The following is a 21,121-nucleotide window of genomic DNA, read 5'->3' on the forward strand; positions in this document are numbered from 1 at the left end:
TCTCCTAATGCTCGTAGAAAGCAATTAGAGATTTAAAGTGTCACAGTACATTACTTTTTTAAAGTTTGAAAGATAACAAGTAGCTCTATAACTTTCCAATTATCTAGCTCAAAATCTGGAAGACAGGGGTACACGAATAGCTCTTCACTTTGACTATTCTTTTCTCCATCATCCATTATTTGAATGATCAACTCTGAAAATTCTTCCATGAATCCTGCACTTAGGGCTTCTGATAAATCTGGGTAAATATATCCTCCTGAGTGAAAAGAATCATAGAAGTATGGAATGACCATTGCTTTAACTCCGGCTCATATCTCTTAAAATTAGCTATCATCTTATCTCTTTTCTTATTCACCATTTTTATTTTATCCCCTCTTATTGGCTTATATCCCAAGCCAAATCTATCTCTCTTTTTATATATGGTCGATGGCTCCGTGATTCCTTGTAGGTTCTTTTCAAGTCCGATTTTAGGTCACCATCCCATCTTGATAAGCTGTTTGACTATCATTTTAGTTATTGTAGATAAGTGTGAAAAATACAATTTAGATCTTTCAGTTACATATGTTGCATTGGTAATCTCGAAAGATCTATAAGAGCATTCCAGAGCTTCATCTGCTGATTCTACATTAGTAGTATTTATCGATTGAGTTACCAATAAATCTTTTTCTCCTGCCACACATGTTAGCTTTTCTTCAACAATGAATTTGACTTTCTGATGTAATAAGGATGGAACAGCACCTACCATATGGATCCACAGCCTACCCTAAACAACTATATGAAATATAGAGGTCCATAGCTTGAAATTTCACGTTGAAAGTGCATAGGCCAATCTGTAATGGCATTTCTATGTCCATTAGCACCTCTCTTCGGGTTTCATCAAAGCCTTTTACTATCATATGACTAGGTTTCATAGAAGATCCATCAATAGGGAATTTTGCCAAAGTAGTTACTGGCATAACATTGATAGATAAGCCATTATCAATCAAAACCTTAGCCATTATATGACTTTTATATTTCACAGTAATGTGAAGAGCCTTGGTACTTCTTTGACCTTCAGGAGGAATCTTTTCATCACTAAAAGAGATATAATTTGAAATTGTCAGATTGCCAACAAGCTATTCCACATATTTAATGAGACACATAAGCTTGATTTAGCACCTTCAGCAAGGCATTACGGTGTGACTCTGAACTGAGCAATAATGACAATAGCAAAATTCTAGCTGGCATCTTGTTCAGCTGTTCTACCATGCTATACTCACTATATTTTATTAGCTTTAAGAATTCACAAGCTTCATGTTCAGAGACTGGCTTCTGACATTCTTTTTATTGGACTGCAACAGGATTATTTTGACTTTCCTCTTATTCTCTGACCTTTGCTTTCTTTTTTCTGGCTTTCTCTAGAGCTTCTAGAGTATAACACCTTCCACTTCGAGTTATACCTCTTACGCTTATTATGTTCACAGTATCTGGATTGACTACAATATCACAATCATACTTCTATGGTACTGCTTTGTCATTCTGATATGAAAAAGGGCTAGAAACTTTTATTGTCACTATTGGTTGGAAGACGGGTTTTTCTGGCCTCGGTGTTGACTTCTTATTATAATAAATTGTTACTGGTCTACGCACAAACTTATTCTTTGAATCAATGGTAGACATTTCAGCTTTCATCAATTCTTTTCTTTTTTCGTAAAACTTAATCTAACCCATATCCATCAACTTCTGCACCTTTTGACAAAATTCATGACAACTCTCGATAGAATGTCCCGAAGCACCTTTATGGTAGTTGCACTTTTCAATTGAATTGACCATTCTGGAATGATCTCGAAGCTCTATTGATTTCAACAAATTAGCTTTGATCGAGACTTCAAACACCTTAGCTATCGTTGTTTTGACTTTTTCTATCTTTTTCTTCACACAGCTTGTTTACTCATCAATTAAAGCATTTATTAATGGTTTGGTATGGTTCGATAGAGGGTTTTCATTAACATTTGGAGTCCCTTATTGATTAGTCTCAAAGTTTAACACCTCTTCATTGATTAACCCCAGCATTTTGTGCTTCAAGGCAGTATAATTCTCAATGGAATGACCTGGGTTTCTATAGTGATAATCACAATACGCATTGAGATCATACCATTTAGGAAACAGAGATTTCAGAGGTTCAACGATAACAGGAGCAAGTAAATATTTCTTAACAAGTCAGGGATACAAATCTGTGTATGTCATGGGAGTAGGGTTAAAGGTGAGTTTTTTTTAGGTATTTTTTAAGGCTCTTGGACCATTATTTGGATTAAGCCTCCATTCTAGTTGATGGATGATTGTAGGTTGGTGTCCGAAAGGATGGCTGAAAATGGGATGGATAAACTGGTGGTTGTAATAGTTGTTACGGTTGATATAGATGGGGGATGGATGTAACATTGTTTATAGAAGGGTAATGGGTTTGGTAGATTGGTGCAGGGTATAGTGTGAAACCTCTAAACTGTTACCCCACATAGTTCACCGCTTGAGCTTTATTTTTTTTTCTTGAGAGCTCCATCTTTTCTTACTCCACTTGTTTCTCTTGTATCAAGCTTGCCATTCTTTATGACGTTTTCAATGATCTCACCTGCTATCATCATATTTGTAAAGTTTTTGGTTGCATTACCTATCAGCCTTTCATAATATGGTGCTTTCAGAGTTTCACAAATAAAACAATAGTCTCTTTTTTAATAAGAGGAGGTTGGACTTGTACAGCCATATCTTTCCATCTTTGTGCATACTCTTTGAAGCTCTCGGTTACTTTCTTTTCCATACTCTATAAAGATAGATGATATAAAGCTAGATCCATGACATGCTGATATTGTGTAGGGAATGCTTTTGTAAACTCTTGCCAAGAATGAATACGAGCCTTATCTAATTGAACATACCATTTAACTGCAGAACCCGTAAGGCTATCTTGAAATATATGCATTAACAATTTTTCATCACGAGTATGTACTGCCATTTTTCGACAATACATGGTGATATTAGTTATTGGGCATTTCATGTTATCATATTTTTTAAATTCAGGGACGTTGAATTTAGGTGGAATAACCACGTTTGGGACTAAACAAAGGTCAGCTACATCTATAGAGCCATAAAAATTCATTCCTTCTACTGCCTTAAGCTTTTTTTTCCAATAGCTTCATCTTTTCTTGGGCACTAGTATATTTCACTTTCTCAAGTATTTTTACCCCTAGCTTTTCTCTTTCTTTGAGATCATCCAAGTCAAGAACCAAGATTGGCTCGGGTGGTTTTTCCATCATAATAGGATTAGCAAGATTTTGAAATTATCCTAGAGTAGATGTAGATGTCATTCCTGGATAAGGATTGGGATATCCATCGGGAGTAGGAATTTGTACTTTAGTTCCTTGAGAAGGTTGAGTTGATCATGGCTCAAATCCTAGAGGGTAAATAGGATCTACCATATCTGGCGATTGCTCTTAAAAGCTAGAATTTTCTTTCATTGCTTTTTTTTGTCAAGTTTCTTGAGCATATCCATTATTGTAGAAAGATCCCCTCTTAGTTCTTCTTAAACTTTTTCTATTCTTTCAAATCGATTGACCTGTTCTTGCTCCATGATTATTGTCTAAGTCTTGGTATCGTATGAATGATGAGTAGGTTGGGTCAAAATTTTTGATGGGTGAGCTATTCTTAAACCTTTATTACCACAAAAAAATTTAAAAAAAAAAGAAGAAAAAAGATCAGAATGCTATTTGTTTAAAATTTATTTTTTACTTATTTTATAAAAATGATGTATATGATGCATGAATGCAAGTGAGAGATATTTGCTCTTGGATAAATTTCAATGCTAGAAAGTTTTATTGATTCCATATAACTTTTATTACATGAGATTTACCATCCTAGAATTATATCCATAGAAGCGTTTAACTTGTTCATAATGGTCTTTCACCTCATCTAGAAAGTTCACTAGGCGCTATCTATATTCTCCTATGGGATTGACTTCTCTTTTTAATGCTTCTACCTTTTCAACCATCTCTCATGCTTTTTTCACTGCCTTGTAAACTTGATTAGTCAAGTGCTCTATGTACTGTTGCCTTCCTAAGCTTTCTGCTTTCTATCTCAAGTGAGCATCCTTTTCTGAATCACATGTGAAGATCCAATCTTTTTTCCTTCTATGCCACTCATCTATTATTGCTGAAATATGGCTCTTGTGGTCTTACAATTGCATCTCTAACCCTTAGATCACTTGGTGAAGTGATTTTTTTTCATTCAATATTTTAAAGTACTTTTTTTTTCTCTTTTCAAAGCATGGCTTTCAACTTTTCCTTTTTTTTTTGGCATTCCATCAATCTTACTGAAGTTGTAGTATATAACCTCTTCTAATTCTAGCATTCTTGAGAAATTTTGGTGGCCTTTTCTTGTTTTTCTTGAGCTTTGCTTTTTCATCAGTTCATTTCTTTTTGGAGCTCATCCACTTCACGTTGCTGACTAAAGTAAGACTTCGTGACCTTTCCAGCCTTAAATTGGACTCGTAACCTCTTATTTTCCTGGTGTAGATCTTTTAAATTTAAATTGGCCACATTTTATTTTTTATGACTTTTTTTAATATGTTTTCTTGTATCTTTGCTTCATATTTCAATTGTCCTACCTTCTCGTAAAGTCTCAAATTTTCTCTTCTTATTTTTTCTTTTTCAGCCTCTAATTCTTTCTTGACAAGCTTAACTTCTGATAATTGCACTTCTTTCGAAACATTAACCAATTGATATGAACTGTCATCAGGAGGGAGTATTACGTCTTTAAATCGTTTTGCCTTCCAAATTTGATAATCAGGGGTGACTTTATTGATGAGAGGCCCTAACCTCATTCTTCGTGTTCTTTTTCATGCTTGGATCAACTGCTCCGAGGTTCTTAATGGATTCGGTTTCCCATAAATGAATTCTATTTGGATCAGACCATGAGTGGCAGGACCAAACTGCTTTGCACCAAATTGCCTAAGCACCATTAATAAAGCGTAACTTACAACACCTCATAGTCTTAATAACGGCATCCACGACTCGTTTCCTCTATGATACAATAAAGGCACATAAGGCATCCAAGGCGTCATTCATTCGATTTCATCCCCAGAAAGCCTTCGCAAGAAAAGGACCCACTATTCCTTAGTCTTCAATGCCGACCATTGGCTTTTACAAAACTCTTCAATTGGTGCCTTATTTCGAAGATATAGTTTTAAAAATACACTCTTCCCACACTTGAAATGACTTTTAACTCATACATATAATAGAGATGCATATCCTATGAATCTTCTTTTTTCATTTCATTGACAGAAATTCAATGACCTGATGGTTTCAGCTAAGATTGCTGGAGCGAGATTAATTGCTTGGGTTTTAATTTGCTAAAAAAAATTCTACCACAGTTATCTAAATGTAACCCAAAGTTTTCAAAAAGATTACCATGCCATACAATGCTAGAGCAAACATAGCCATACCTTGATCATCATTTAAATGCCCTTGAATGAAGTTTCAAAGAAAATCCCAATGGACACCGAGATGTTCACCTTTAAGCTTCACAAAAGAATCAATGGTTTCTACCTTAACCCCCATAAGCTTGGCCAACTTTTTATGATAACTTGATTTTGGCTTTCGGGTAAATACTTTATCTGGACATTGTAGTTTTATTCTAAGAAAAATCGAATATTCTTTAATAGTTAACACCAAATCTTTCGATTAAAAGCACCAAAACTGTATAGCTGCCTTAACCAGCTATTTATCGATCACTACTAAAATGAAAGATGCAATCTGCCCATACTTTTTACAAAAGCTTTCTTTTTTTTCTTCACCTAACTGAACCCAAATAGCAGCTAACTTTTTTAAATCATTCTGTGTGAGATCTAAATGTACTTTTCGAATAATTCAGATACATAACTGATAGGCAAACAATCTCTACTCTTTTGTTGGGCTTCTTTTGACCAAACATATACTTCATTATACGGCTCACATGGGACACTAATTGAGGATGAGCAAATCTGTAATTCTATGAGATCCATGAAAACTTCTTGGGAGAAATATGTCCTAGAGCAAATATCTCGATGTAGAACTGCATGGTTGATTAATGTAAAAAAATAATGAAACAAAATTGAGTTACTGTGGTTTGAGAAAACATATTTTTTTATATTTTTTGTTTTGTTTTGTTTTGTTTTGTATCACACATAACTTTTATTCTTAGGTATTTCCTACAAAAGGTGGAGAGGCTCTACCTAAGGTTGGTTTCTTAGGTTTATTACATGTTAGGTTTGAATCAACACATATCTAAAGGTTCCCAAATTATTTCTCACTGTCGTCCACACGGACTAATGAGGCACCCCGATCCTCACCCATTACAGGCTACGAACAAAAAGGATTCAATTTGAGTGAAAGTATTTTTCTTGCCATTACGGAGGTTATCACCTTACGAGAGCATAGGTACTCTACTTCCTCCTATAAGGGACGGAGCTTAGGTATAGAGCTCATGCATGGGATGCATCGTGTCATTGTGTACAAATATATCCTAATTTATTGAGAGTAAAAAATAATAATAATAAAGCATAAGACACATAGTAAAAGAAATGTGTGTGAATTTTTTTTCTTTTTGTTTTGTTTGTTTTTTATTTTTTTTTACCTTTTTATTGTTAAAAGGGAAAAATAAAAATCTAAGAAACAAATTAGGACTATTTAAATCAAAAATTGAGGATAACACGTAGTTAATTTTAGCCTGACTCTCGAAAATAAAAGGTGTCCCCAGTGGAGTCACCAAGCTGTTGCAACGGTTTTGTATCCGCCTGATGAATTTGAAAACAAAATAAAAAAAAAACAGAGTCACCACCAATCTTTTTTGGCTAGGTGCGATTGGTCACCTATTAAAACATATCCTTTTAATGAAATTAATTGAAATTTATTAAGAGGATAATTTTAGGGTCGGCGTAACAATCTGGGTTCGAGAGTCGGTTACGTATGGGGAAGGATTAGCACCCCCATAGCATCCGTTTAAAACGGTATCAATTAACTACGTGTTATCCTTTGATTTTGATAAAAAATAGTCATATTTTCAGTGTTTAAAAAAAATAATTTTCTTGACTTTTTATTTATTAGAAATTATTTTTTTAACTCGAGAAAAATAAATTAGAACCATTTTATTGAAATAATTCTTAAAATGTTCCAGTACTTTGGTAACATTAAAAGAACTTTTTCTCACATAGAGATTTTTTAGGCATAGCTCCTCGGAATACCTTAGAATCTCATCTTCGGAGGCTCAAATTTACTTTTCGTAAAAAATGTCATGCATGCAATGCAGAATGTTACCATGTTGATGCACACATTTTATTTTCTTTTTTAGAAATTTTATTAATTATTTTTATTAATATTTTATTTAAAACTTTCAAGAAAAATAAAATTTTTATTATATTGAAGATTTTTTATAAATATCCCAATACACTGGTAATATTTTAAAAAAATCTTCTCACCTAGGGATTTCTTAAAGCATCTCTACTCGAAATACTTTTAGAATCCCATCATCGGATAAAATTTCTTTTCTTCTCATTTTTATTACTTTATTTTTAATTTATTAATTAATTTTTATTTATTACTTTATAAGAAAAAAAAATTTTTTTTTATAAATACTCCAATACACTGGTAGTATTTAAAAAAAAATTATTACCTAGAGATTTCATAGGTATCATTATTCGAAATACCTTTGAATCTTATCGTCGGATAAAATTTTTTTTTTCTTATTTTTTCCTATTCTTTATTATTTTAAAAGATTTATTTTAAAGTTAATAAAATTATAAAAAACTTTTATCATATATTTTACTATTTAATTGTTTATTAATTAATATTATAAAACAATACAAATTATTTTGGTAAATTTAAACATTTTTTACATACATAAATATTAAGAATAATAATTAAAATAACAAAAATAATATATAAAAAAATCTAAAAAAATTTCAAAAAAATTTTTTTTTTACCTGAACCGGACCGGTCAACGGTCCAATCAATGCTCGGTTCGGTCCAACGATTCGATAGTGTTCAGCGATTTGATTTCGGTCTGGATCGGGTTTAGCGGTTCGATTTCAGTCCAGATCGGGTTCAGCAGTTCGATTCCGGTTCAGCTAGATCAGTCAGAGGCTGATGGAGAAGCGGGTCGCAGGTCGGGTGTGCGGACCCCGGGTCGGGTCACGGGTTGACGCATGGATCCTGAGTGCTTAAAACGGCGTCGTTTTGGGCGTTTATTGAAACGACGTCGTTTTGGCTATTGACAGCTTATATAAAAGCCCAAAATTTTTTTTTCGATCATTTCTTCCCCCTCTCCCTAAAAAAATGCCCTCTCTCCTTCTTTTTTTTTTTTTCAGGCCGACCTAGGGTCGGTGGCCATCAGTTGTGACGGCCGCTACACTCCTTGCCGGCGTCGAAAAATTTCAAAATTTCTTAAAATGTTCCCCTCAACACCTTAAACATAGATCCAGCCTCTTTTTCACCAAAAAGAGTCCCAAATTTCTAGATCTGTTTTTGAAGTTTTGGTCAAACCTTTCTTTTTTTTTTATTCTCCCTTTTTTTTGTTTTTTGAAACTGACTTTGTGTTTTTTCTTTGTGCAGGAACTCTCGGCACTGGGTTCCCCATTCAGGGGACTGAGCTTTTCTTTTGTTATTTTTTGGTGTTTTTTTTTTCTAACAGAAAGCTCTTTTTTTTTCCCCTTTTTGTTCGGCCAGAGTTTTAGAGCTCCGGCAATGCCTTGTGCCTGAAGGAGTGGCACAGGGCTAGGCATGGGGGTGCAAGCACGAGCCCCATGCCTCTTTTATTTTTTTCGGCGATATTCAACAGTGATAGGGCTAGAAGCCGGCGAGGGTAGTAAATAAGGTATGGGTGGTAGGGTATGGTGAGGGATGGGTGGTAAGATATGGTGGCAGTGGTGCCGAGGAAGGCACTATTGCCATCCTCTATTTTTTTTTTTTTGTATTTTGTATTTTGGTATTTTTTTATATTTTGTATTTTGTATTTTTTTGTATTCTGTATTTTTGTTTAATTCTTACAAATTTGGTGTCCACAGGAATGTATCACATCTTGGTTTCATATGTTAAATAGATTTTGTGGTCTCATAATGCATTGGTGGCTGTTGGGCCTTAAGCTGGCTATAAAAGTTTGGAGACGGGTTAGAGTAGGTCCAGATTCAAGTCTATTTATTAAAAGGGTAAATATTTTCTATCATTTTTCTTGGTTGTTAGGTTTTACTTGTTTTCTTTCATTATGATATTTTCCAAAGATTTGTTCCTTGCGTATCACTAAGTTCTGTTATTACAGACCTTCCTGAACATACTGTCCTGGGGATGCCTGCTTTGTCTCCAACAATGGTAATATATTTTGGGATGCTAAGCCTCATAATATTTGACTATGATATAGACCTTCTCCCTTTATTCCAATAGTGAAGCTTGTGTTGCTTCTTGCATATGTGCAGAGCCAAGGTAACATTGCAAAAATGGAAGAAGAAAGAAGGAGATAAGTTGAGTTATATAAGAAACTAATGGAAGCTATAGGTTGTATGGTCTTCACATCTGAATTTGATGTAAATTAAAGATGGTTGTTCAAAAATAAAAATCTTGTGATAAGGTGTAGTGAATTAATTGATTCATTCTGTCATCCTGATTTATTTCTTGATCATTGATGCTTACCCAACAGATTGAATGTACCATGTCAAATAGAGACAGATAGAGCCACATTCGAGTTTGAAAGTCTGGAAGAAGGGTAAACCTTTTTTTCTTTTTTTTTTTGCTTCTTACTGCTTTTATTTTTCTTATTTCTAATAAAAAATTTGCTATTTCAATGACTGCAGGTTATTGGGATGTTGAGAAAGGGGAAATAATTTTGTGTGATTCTGTTGACATATCAATTGCAGTTGCTACTAAGAAGGTATGCTTCCAATAGGATGTTGTTCTCGGGTTTTATGGAGCAACGGGTTTCATATTATTTTATTTGGATTACAGGGTTTAATGATTCCAATTGTAAGAAATGAGGATCAGAAAACCATTTATCAATCTCCTCACAGGTACTTTCATCTTTGACCTCTACCCTTTTTTGATTTTAACAACTTTGTTTGGCTCCACTACTCTGCAGTGTAAGTGACACGACTGCGGTCTTAAGCCTAGCAACCTCGTGTCGGACGTAGCATAAGCTTAAGCTTTCTCAATTTTGGTTACTTTACACCAGATCGTTAGGTTTGCCTTTGTACTCTGCCTTTTAAGCTTGTTTAAATCTAGGGAAATAACAGAACACAAACTGCCTTTTGTCTGGCTCTTTAAATATGTTTACTAATCAAAACCTCGGTATGATAGTCAGTAAGTTCAAAATTACATGTTTTACCATTCTTTTGGTCTGTTTCTTTTCGGTTAATATTTTAATAATCATTAATTTGCATTCTCTCTTTGGTTTTATCATGCTTATTTCTCTTTAACTTGACCTTTAGGTCAAGCAACTAGCTGAAAAGGTACGGACTGGTAAGCATTTAGCAAATGAATTTCGAGGAGGAACATTCAGGTATTATGATATACGTATGGGATATTAGTTCTCCACCACTACTTTTTTAATAGTTGAAAGAAATATTGGGAAATTGTTTGTAATTTTTCTGCAGTATCTCAAATCTGGGAATGTTTCCTCTCCACCATTTTTCTGCAATTATAAATACCCCAGATGTGCTCTCGTTCACTCTCTCCGACGCACAAACACTTGCTTGTACTGAACAAACATTAATGTAGCTTCAGCTTCAGCTTCGTGCATCCATGACTTTAGTTGTGAATAATATGTTGCGTTCAGGCCTCAAAAGTTAGAAGTAGCTGGTCTAATGCCACTTTTTTTTACAAAGTTTAAAGCAATAAATGTGAAAATGCATAGTTTTGGGTTTTCTATTTATTGATAATATTTATTTAAAGTATTTTGCATTTCATATATTGAATTCCTGCACAGGGATTGAGAGGCCTGCAGTTGTGACAAAAATGAACTTGACATTATCTGCTGATCATCATGTATTTGACGGTAAAGTTGGGGGTATGCAGTGAAGCAAGTCTTTGTAATCGCAGCTCTAAATATGAAGCTTTTCACAGATGGTGGATAGCCCCTAACATCAAAATAATTTCCATGACCTACAATTATATTGCTCTGTGAAAGATATTGTTATGTAAACTGCAGAAGTAGAAGACATGGTGGTTTCATTCCTCCCAAGTCGAGCATCCGGGTAATAATATCACAAATAAGTTCTTGAAAAATAATGGAGGGTACTGCTAGAAGTAAAGGCATAACTGAACTGGCTCCCATTTTGGTTAATCTAAGTATCTAACAAATTCTTCCTGGTTTTAAAAAATCCATGATCTTTTAGTACTGCTGCCTTGATTGCTGTAGTTATACCTTTCACCGAATATACTTAGTATATGATACCGGCCTGAGATTTGAACTATTTTTATTGCACGTGCATTTTTTTCAGTATTACAATCTAACTTCAGTGATATTCGGAGGCTTCTTCTCTGATAACATTTAGTTCTTCAAATTCCGAAAGATAAGTCGTTGCTGAAGGCCTCTCTCAAAGGTTGTTAATAATTCTTCAAAATGATCATATTTTGTTCCTGAATTTCCATAGCAGCAGCAAATTTGTTGTGCAATCCTGGTCACCAAAATTGTCTATTCATTGGACTTGTTCAAAATGAGAACCGAATTGTTGACGTAAAATTTTGAATGTTGTTAGGTTGCCATTGTCATCTAATTTTGCTACCTTCTTCAGGGCTTATTCTGCAATTCATGTTTCCATCTGATTAAAAATAATGAGATCGTTGGAAAAATACAAAATAGTCAAATCTATAATGACTTTTTTCACGTGTACACATTTCCTCTTTTTTTTTGAGGGGGTTTTATAATTAGAATAATTTTTTTTTTTAAAATTTGTCGAGTAAAACTACGAGTCAACTAACGAGGCCTTGTCACATGTCAACAAGTGAGACCATATCTCGAAAAAAAAAAAAAAGTGGAGGTAAATATTATTGGAGTATATTTTTTTTAATTTGTGAGAATTAAATAAAAAGTATAATTTTTTTGATAATTTTTTAAAATTACTTAAAAGGTTGAAAAATTAATTTAAGAAAAATTATTTGACACTATAACTTACAATATATTTGATAGTTTCTCCCAATTTAATAGAAAATTTACCTATTTTTATAATTTTATCAAAATCACAAAAAAAAAACTAAAATAATTGTTAAAGTTTAACATAAAAAAATTACATTAAAATCCCTAAAAACCTAATAAACTGCAACATTTTTTTTCTAATTTTTGACCTCGAACTTTTTTTTAGTATATCAACATAAAGAAATGAAATCTTGCCATATATCAACATCTGAGATTATGTCTTTAGGTTTCATAAAGATATAAAGATACATATACATAAATATATATTAATAGAAAATAAAACGCATATTTTAGTTTTTTTTTTTTCTCATTGTTACACATATGTTTTATTAGTACATCGCTTGACATACCCTAATGGCACATGATTAATAGTATTTATCACATTCAAGTAGTATAAAAATATATTTTTTGAAAAAAGATCAATTTATATTAGTGTAAAAAAAGGGTTTTACACTTTTTTATCTATTGATTTTAATAGATATAAGGATAAAACAAACAAATTAAAAAAAGAAAAAATAGTTTAATATCATCTTTTTGATCTATTGAAATTAATTATTAAAAAAATGTTAAAATTTTTAGTCTTATTCGGGTTATAGTTGATATCTCTCTACATTCTTTCTATTTGAAAAGAAAAAGAAAAAAAGAAATTTCAACTTAATTTTTTAAATATGAGATACTATCATCAAATCAAATGCTCAATAAAAAAAATGCCTTATTAAATTGGAATGGATATAAGAATATATGAAAAATACAATCCAAGTTTAATAACAAATATTATCATTTGGTCACCCATTGAGGACCGTAATAACATTCATTTATTTCCTACAACAACATTCTAATATATTTAACACTTTTACAGCCAAAAAGTGTTAAAAAAAAAAATACTCCCTCGATATAGCATCTAAAACAATTTTTCGCATTCTTATTACATGGGAATGGGCTTAAGGATGGATGAAACAATACAATCTTTAGTCACTCCAGTGGACGTACCGACTCCATCTCCATGCTGGTACATGCATTGTGCAGTTCTAGCCATGTTCTTTGATAAGTTCACAATAATTTGAGGGAAAGATTTGTCAACTATTTCCTCATTGATCTTCTTCGATGAATAGCTTATCATGTTTTTCACATGATCTCGTGCTTTTTCTTCTGACACTCCTTTTTCAATCATGTAACTCTGCACTGCTTTTGGTATGTCCCCTCTCTCCATCTCAGCCTTCAAAATAGAAAAAAAAAAAAAAACATATAGCATATAGGATTTAACAGAAAATAGCCTTTTACTGATGCAAAATTGTCACTAAAAACTATAATGGAATTTACCAATGAAAAATTCTGTTAACATCAGATTAATTTGTAATTAAATTTTATTAATAAATAAAATAACCGTCAGTAATTATTGATAAAATTGTTCGTCCGTGACTTTTATAGTAATAATTTAAACCAAGAATATCAAATAGTGGTTAGGTAGCTTTTTTTTTTTCTTTTTATTAAGTCAAATGCTCATGTGCTTGAAGGATTAAGAATTATACTAAATCAAAATATTGTGAAACTTTTTTGCGTCAGGCCACATGCATATGATAATACCTTGGAGGTACCCAGATCATCGCTGAGTCGAGTAATGAGGGATGACCAGTAAAATAATTGAGAAAAGTCATCGAGATAATGTGGAAATTGATCAACTATGGAGTTTGCCTCTACAAAACAAAGAAGAACCAGTCCTCCAAGACTTCCAATTGATATCCATCCATTTTTTATATATTCATCAAAAGTTGGAGTGTAACCTCCATAAAACCATCTGGCCTCTGTGATATGTGCTCTGCATAGTATAGCCCACTGCAATTTGCAAATAACAACAAAATACAGGTTATAGGGAATTTTTTTGTTGTTAATTTCTAGGCTATCAATGTTACCTGTTCCTTGATGTAGGGCAGAACATCCAGGCCATGGTCTTTCAAGGTCTCATGGGCTAATTCATTAGTGAAGTCGGACATGGCCAAGAACATTGCTTTCATGTACTCTGGAAGTTCTTCGACGGCCTTCACATCCCACCTGTTGAAAACCAGATAATCAAGGACTCAATTTTTGTAGCAATTGGGATATAACCACAATTTTAGGGATGTAAATGAACTAAATATAAACAAGTTTTAATATATTCGTGATTTATTTATTTAATTAATAAATCATAAAATGTTATTGGTGATAGTTTGATAAACTTAATAAATGAACAGAAACTGAATTTGTTCATTAACTGTTCATTGAATATTATTAATTTTTACAAATGAATCAAATAAGAATGAATATTGCTATATTTCTAATTTGTAAAAGATTATTTATAATCATTTCTTAAACTTAACAAATAAATAAAATAAAATAAATTGACGAACTGTTCGTTAAACGTTTTATTTGTTTACACCACACACTAGCAAACTAAAAAAACTGAAATTTAAAGAATGCAATACCCGATCACTGCATTTGTGAAACTTTCAAGTTCATCAAGAGATCCATATATGTCATAAATGTCATCAACTACTGTTGCTAGGCATGCATATTTGGTGGCGCATATCCTGCATTTGGCATATCGGGGCTCAAAGCTTAACCCTGTAGCCCAGAAATATATTTCCATCAATCGATCTCGGCTGAAACTAAGCTTCTCCTGGAAGTTCAATTCCCTCCACCAACTGTTTCCGTCAATTATAAACTAAGCTTAACCCTATGTCTTAATTTATGTTACGTTTTAAATGAAAGCTAGAAAAGTGATTCAAAATTAATTTTCTTTAATTTTAAACGATAGATTAATTATAATATAAGAAAACAGGCTTTCAAAGACGAAAAATTATCAAGGAAAATTTTCTGTTACTAAAATTATCATTATCAACGATATTTCCGTAAATCAGATTTCTGCCTTTACCGACCGAAAAGTGACTAAAAATTAATTTTCTTTAATTTGAAACCATAGATTAAGTCTTACTATGCTAGTTCTTTCAGCTCTTTCTGGTAAGCTGATTGGGTAAGATTGTAGTCTAACTTGGCCAACTCAAGCAAAACTGAGCTGTTTGTATCATCCCTCTGGTAGGAGTCAATGAAGTTTCGTGCTTCAATCCTTTCCATCCTCCAATAAAGTGGAACCTCCAGCGACTGTTGAACATGCTTAGCCTTAACTTTGTCAACTTTCCCTAGTAAAGCCTTGAGACTTTCACTGGTAAATCCCTTTTCTGCTTCAAGAATTTTTTCCCCTTTTACTCCCAAGAATGAAGCTTCTTCCAAGCTCAAAAGCCCTTCAACATCCCCACTTATGCTATCCATGAATTTCCCATCTCCACCTTTGAATTTCTGGAAAACTTCTGTTTTCACCATAATAAAATATAGAAATGATTCAGGCCCTCAAATGCAGTGACAGAGCCAGAAGTTTTACCTCTAATGGGGCTTAACCCAAATATATTAAATTAAGAAAAAATAATAACAACAACAATGATAATAATAATAAAAAATACTAAAACTTTCGTATCCACTAATAATTATTAAAAATTTTATAATTATCATTTCATATTTTAAAAATGTTGCATAATAATTTTGTTATAAATATTTTTGAAGGCATTTTTTTCAATGCACATAACTAAATTATTATTCAACTATTAATCTCTCATTTAATTATCAAAACGAGTTTTCAAAATATTTATTATTAAAATTGTTATCCCTACTTTGACAATAACAACAGATAAAATTAATATTAATCTTAACAATAAATAAACCAATCAATATAAAATTTCAAAAAGTTTTTGGCATCAGCAGGAGCTTGAGCCCCTACTGGGCCTTTAATTCCGCCTACGCTCGAAAGAAGCAAAGAGGTTGGAATTTCGACGCTTCATTTTGCAAAATAGAAGGTAACTGATCACCTGCACTAACTGGATAACCATGCTCTCGTAGAAGTCGAAAATGCAATGCAGCAGTGGAAAGGTCGTTGGGGACATTCTGATCAACATGCAATTGATTCAAAGCCTCTTCAATCTGTTTCTCAAAATGGTAGGCCACTCCAAGCCTCTGCAATGAGTCTATTAGCTTTAATAAGGCAGCAGTATCTTTGGTTGAGGCAAATAATTTTCCAGCTTTTTGTTTCAGCTCTTTCAATTCAGTAGCCTGGAATTCATACTATAAGACAACAAAAACAAATATGGTTAACTAAACTTTTTTTTTTTTTTTTGAGGTGATGAGATTCAGAATTTACTCTTTGAACAGAAAAATTATACACCAATCAACTGAGTCAAATGATAAAATACGTTGTAATAATGGTATGCTGAAATACGTTAGAGTGGTATATTCCACTAGCAAACAATATTAATTAATTTCTTTTTCCCAAGCTAATGTACTAGCTAGGGCCAAGAAATATTACTTGCACAGGATAGATTATTAATAACCACTTAAAAAGTTAATGTCAAATAAGTAAATCAATGCTGCATTTGCTTTTTGGGATATTTGAAGCTCCTTGTTTCGAGTGTCCTTCATAACTTTTTTTTTTTCGGTGTAAATTATAAAATTCAAGCATTGCAAAATTTGATTGTTCCACACGAACTATTTATTATAAAAAATAAATATTTTAAAAATTATATTTTTTATCCCGCCAATTCTATTTGTGATTAGTCAAATATATAGTTGAAAAGTCAAATAAAATAACATTACTACTCATTCTCGATTTTTTAATTCAAACCAATGATACTAACAGATTTTAGTTTAATTCGTGAAAAAGAAAAGTTCTTCCCTTATCATGAACGGAATTCAACACTTACAATTCAATAATTATGAAGAACACTTTAAAAGTATAATCATGAATGCACCAAACTATGCACAATATATACATTTATCATAGCCATTTTTTTTTTGGGAAAAAACATGGCAACAAATTGAAAAATATTAGATATGGACAATGGAAGCACCACTGCACCATATATAAAACATAGTAAAAAGGAAAAAGAAAAATTCTCTAGCAATGCACTTACCGTGTAAGGAGTGGTAAAGGATTTTATAAGGGAAGGGTCCCAAATACTTGGATGATAATTTGCTGAGCGACGTTGCTCTTCTTTCAAAGAAATAGGTTTTGGGTGAGAGAAGGATTGAGATATTGATTCCATTTGGAATTAATACTCTAATTTCTTCTCTTGAATATAAGTTGAGAATGGCTATGAAACATAACTGAATCTCGACACCCTTATATAGAGAGAGTAATGCAGAGATAAGATAACAATCAGAGTTGCATTAAATAATTCGGCTGCATAATAATTGAGTTGTGTGCATGTATGAATCCCACAGACTTGTTATCTGTTCAATTCTAGGCGTCTATAACATACTACGATACCAGTCAAAGCTAAATAACTTATTGTGATATTCAATATATATGAGCTATGTTGAAATTAATAAATTAAGTTTCTATGAAAATGGACAAACTAACAAAATGAAATGTCAACTACCATGTGTGGTCCGTTAGTATAGTATTAAATTTTTTATTTTAATTATCAAATTTTAATTTTTGATAATTTTAAACATAAAAAACAATGAAATATTGGGAAGAAATTAAACATATTAAAGGAATGAAATACTATGTAAAAAAAATTACGGTTTATTTCGATAAAAAATATTTTTAATTAAACCATTAATTTTATGATTTTCACATATCGATTTATAGGATTTTTATATTTCCATTTAGTAATTTTTTATATATTAATTTTCTTAATTGTGGCTTTATTGACATGTAATAACCTTATAAATCTGTTTGTGGAGTTAAATATATATGTATTTTAATTTTTGATAGTTTCCATATATATGTATATATGTATATGTATATGTACAAGAAGTGTTTTCTTGTCATTTTTTGGTATGAAGTGAGAACATTAAGACAAAAATATGGAATTAAACTTCCCTAGTAATGAAATTTTATGGGATTAAAGTCAAATTTGGTACTATATTATTGGTTAATATTGATTTTTGTCATTATAATTGAATTTTATTAAATATTTATCTATATCTGTATATATACTTTTAGTTTCATTATTTTTGGACAAAAATTAACGTGTCAGAATTGAAATATTTCACGAATTATTCTTTAATGCAAATAAAATTTTTTTATCATTTCTAAAACGAAATTAATATTGGTTATAATATAATAATCATGAATCCTTAATTCCAAATTTCATTGATCCACGAGGAAACAAGACTTTGATTTTAAAAAGTTGATTAATTTTTTAATAGGAATTAGAATGATTCTTTGGCTATTTTTTTAGAAAGGATAACTTCATTAATTAACAATTTCAGAATTTGGTTGTAAGAGAAAGAGATTAATCGGGAAAGAATTAACTCTATTCCTTTTGCAGAAAATGAATCACAGTATAATAATTTATGAATTTATTTTATTGAAAATATAATTAAAGGATAAATTGATCCCACTAAAAAAATAATTTGAGAATCAATATAAAATTTAGTAAAAATATTTGGAGTCAATAATATAGTTAGTGCATATTGAAGATCATGTTGATTTGTGTTTGAAAATAGCTAGCTGGTGCCAAGTAAAATATTATTATTTATTCACTAATTTTTAATTGTTCTAATTTTGATTTTAAGTATACACATAATTTTTTCAACAATGAAAATAATAAAAAATTTGTTACTTAAAAAGATAAAAGATGGCTCATGTCAAAACACATCTGGATATAACTAATTTGGTAAATGATTGTTTGATTACATATGTCAAAAAAATGTATATGATATATCGATGATGGAAATTATACAACACTTTTTAAAATATAAAAAATATTCATGACAATTTTAATATGAAACATAAAAAAAGTAAGAAGTATTAGGTGATTGAAAAAAGTAAAAAATATTAAGTGTTTAAAAGATGAAAAAAAATATAATTTTAAAATTTTACAACAAAAAGAAATAGACAAAGACAAGACTGAAAAAGTATGATAGAATGTTTTGATCCCACTAAATAAACTTATTGCAGATATTGAAATTTAAATTCTAAATATATTAAATGCCATCTTTTAAAAATGATTATTTGAATTAATTTAATTAAGTTTTGAGTTCAAACTGAATAATTTTATTCTCAATGTAAAAAGGACCTGATATGTGTCATATCTTAAAATTCAAGCTTGAAACTTTGAATATGAAAATTTAAAATTTATTGTAAATTCTGAAGGAGTCAAGTCAACCTTCGATGAGGAAGAATAAAAGATTTTGAATGAAATTGAGCGCGAATGTCTAATAATAAATTTGAAGTGTTTGTCAAAAGGTCAGATTTGGCCGAAGTCTTGATTGCCCTGGCTGATCTCCAATTCCTAATTCAATAATGTCAACATTTTAAATACAGCCTTGGCCCTGCCCCATCATCCAAATGTTGACGCAACCACTTTGGGTTATTAGTTGTCCAAACAATAAGGAAGACAAATCTAGAAATCAAGAAAATTTCTTGTTATTTTATGAGTTAGCAAGAAAATTTCTTGTTATTTTATGAGTTAGCAGTTGCGTATCCATCTTCTGAATTAAGATGTTTATCAATACGTTAAAAATTAAAAATTCTAAAATTTTTTTTCTTGAATAACCTTAAATATTTTTGTTAGATATCCTTTCTGTCAATAAAATCGATAATTTATTCCACATATGAAATTAAAAGATTAAAATATGCCATATTTCTTTCTTTAATTAATTTTTTATTTTTTAAATATATCTTCAAAAATATATGTTTTTTTTTTTTAATTTCACATGTAAAATCTAAAAATTTTATTAGTGATAGATGAAATAATTTTTTTCATTTTATTCGTACTAAAATGCAAATCAAATTACATAACTTTTAGCCGACAAAACCTTGTTATTATGTTAATAGCAAGGAAAGGGACGTGGAATCTTCATGTTCTAGGTTTCAATCATATATGTATATATTAATTAATTTGGTCAAATTTTATATTAGATGATTGGTTTTTTTTTTTATATAAAATAAATTTGTCTCTAAATTCATCTCAAATTTGACTGGGCCGAGGGATAGTGTTTCTCAATAAATTCTTGTAAATTTACATGTACTTCTCTTTTGAGGTCGAACCTAATTAAATTTGAATATGGAGATATGAATAAATATAAAATACCAGTTAAGTATGGATATAAAGAAGGATATAATATAAAAATCTAAAAAATAAAGTTAAAAAATTCTTTATCCTTTATCCTGCTCATACCTTAACCATTAATATTTCTTGTTTCTCATTCGTTAATTTATTGTCTTTGGTAATTATTTTAAATTCATATCTATACTCATTTTCGTTCTTGAAATTTGATACTCATATTCATCTTTTTTGAGTAAAAAATTAAATTTTTTGTTAAATATGAATAAAAGTGACATTTTTAATTTCTAAGTGCGAGCAAGGATCAATCAAGTCATCTTATTTTCCACAAACATAAAAGCAAAGAAAGAAATATTAAAATAAGAAAAACTAGCAACCGTGTTTCAAGTGCAAGGATCAATCATGTCATCTTGCTTTCCACATATCAAAGCATATTTTATGTCAAGAAAGCTATCGAGCGTGTTCTACGAGCATGAATAATCAAGTCATGCTGCATTTCACAAACATCAAAGAAGACTAAGAAATTTTAAGTCATGAAAGCTAAAGCTAACGACAGTTTTCTAAACGTAAATCAATCAAGTCATCTTATTTTCCAAAAACATAAAAGCAGAGAAAGAAATATTAAAATAAGAAAAACTAGCAACCGTGTTTCACGTGCAACGATCAATCATGTCTTCTTACTTTCCACATATCAAAGCATATTTTAAGTCAAGAAAGCTATCGAACGTGTTCTGAGTGCACGGATAATCCAGTCATCCTGCTTTTCACAAACGTCAAAGCAGACTAAGAACTTTTAAGTCAAGAAAGCTATTGTGTTCTAAGTGCATGGATAATCAAATCATCCT

General features: G+C 31.2%; 1 protein-coding gene across 1 annotated transcript; it reads right to left on the minus strand.

Annotated features, from left to right (window-relative positions):
• Positions 1-13,102: 13,102 nt before the first annotated feature.
• Positions 13,103-17,300, minus strand: LOC111296682 (putative terpene synthase 9). Its single transcript, XM_022891109.2, has 7 exons — positions 17,169-17,300; positions 16,071-16,323; positions 15,146-15,518; positions 14,637-14,855; positions 14,088-14,226; positions 13,762-14,010; positions 13,103-13,393 (listed from the first exon to the last, which is right to left on the minus strand). Exons 1-7 carry the CDS (start codon positions 17,298-17,300, stop codon positions 13,103-13,105), a joined length of 1,656 nt encoding a protein of 551 aa, XP_022746844.2.
• Positions 17,301-21,121: the final 3,821 nt, after the last annotated feature.

Source organism: Durio zibethinus, chromosome 12 (assembly GCF_047325235.1).
Source record: "Durio zibethinus cultivar Kanyao isolate XHJ-2024 chromosome 12, ASM4732523v1, whole genome shotgun sequence".
Classification (NCBI taxonomy): Eukaryota; Viridiplantae; Streptophyta; class Magnoliopsida; order Malvales; family Malvaceae; genus Durio; species Durio zibethinus.

Bases quoted from the DNA above. Each gene is read 5' to 3' on its own strand.
- LOC111296682 (XM_022891109.2), bottom strand. From the start codon at position 17,300: ATGGAATCAATATCTCAATCCTTCTCTCACCCAAAACCTATTTCTTTG. The intron at 16,324-17,168 runs GTAAGTGCATTG...GTTGTCTTATAG, and splicing joins CCTTTACCACTCCTTACACG to TATGAATTCCAGGCTACTGA. The intron at 13,394-13,761 runs GTATTATCATAT...TCTATTTTGAAG, and splicing joins ATGATCTGGGTACCTCCAAG to GCTGAGATGGAGAGAGGGGA.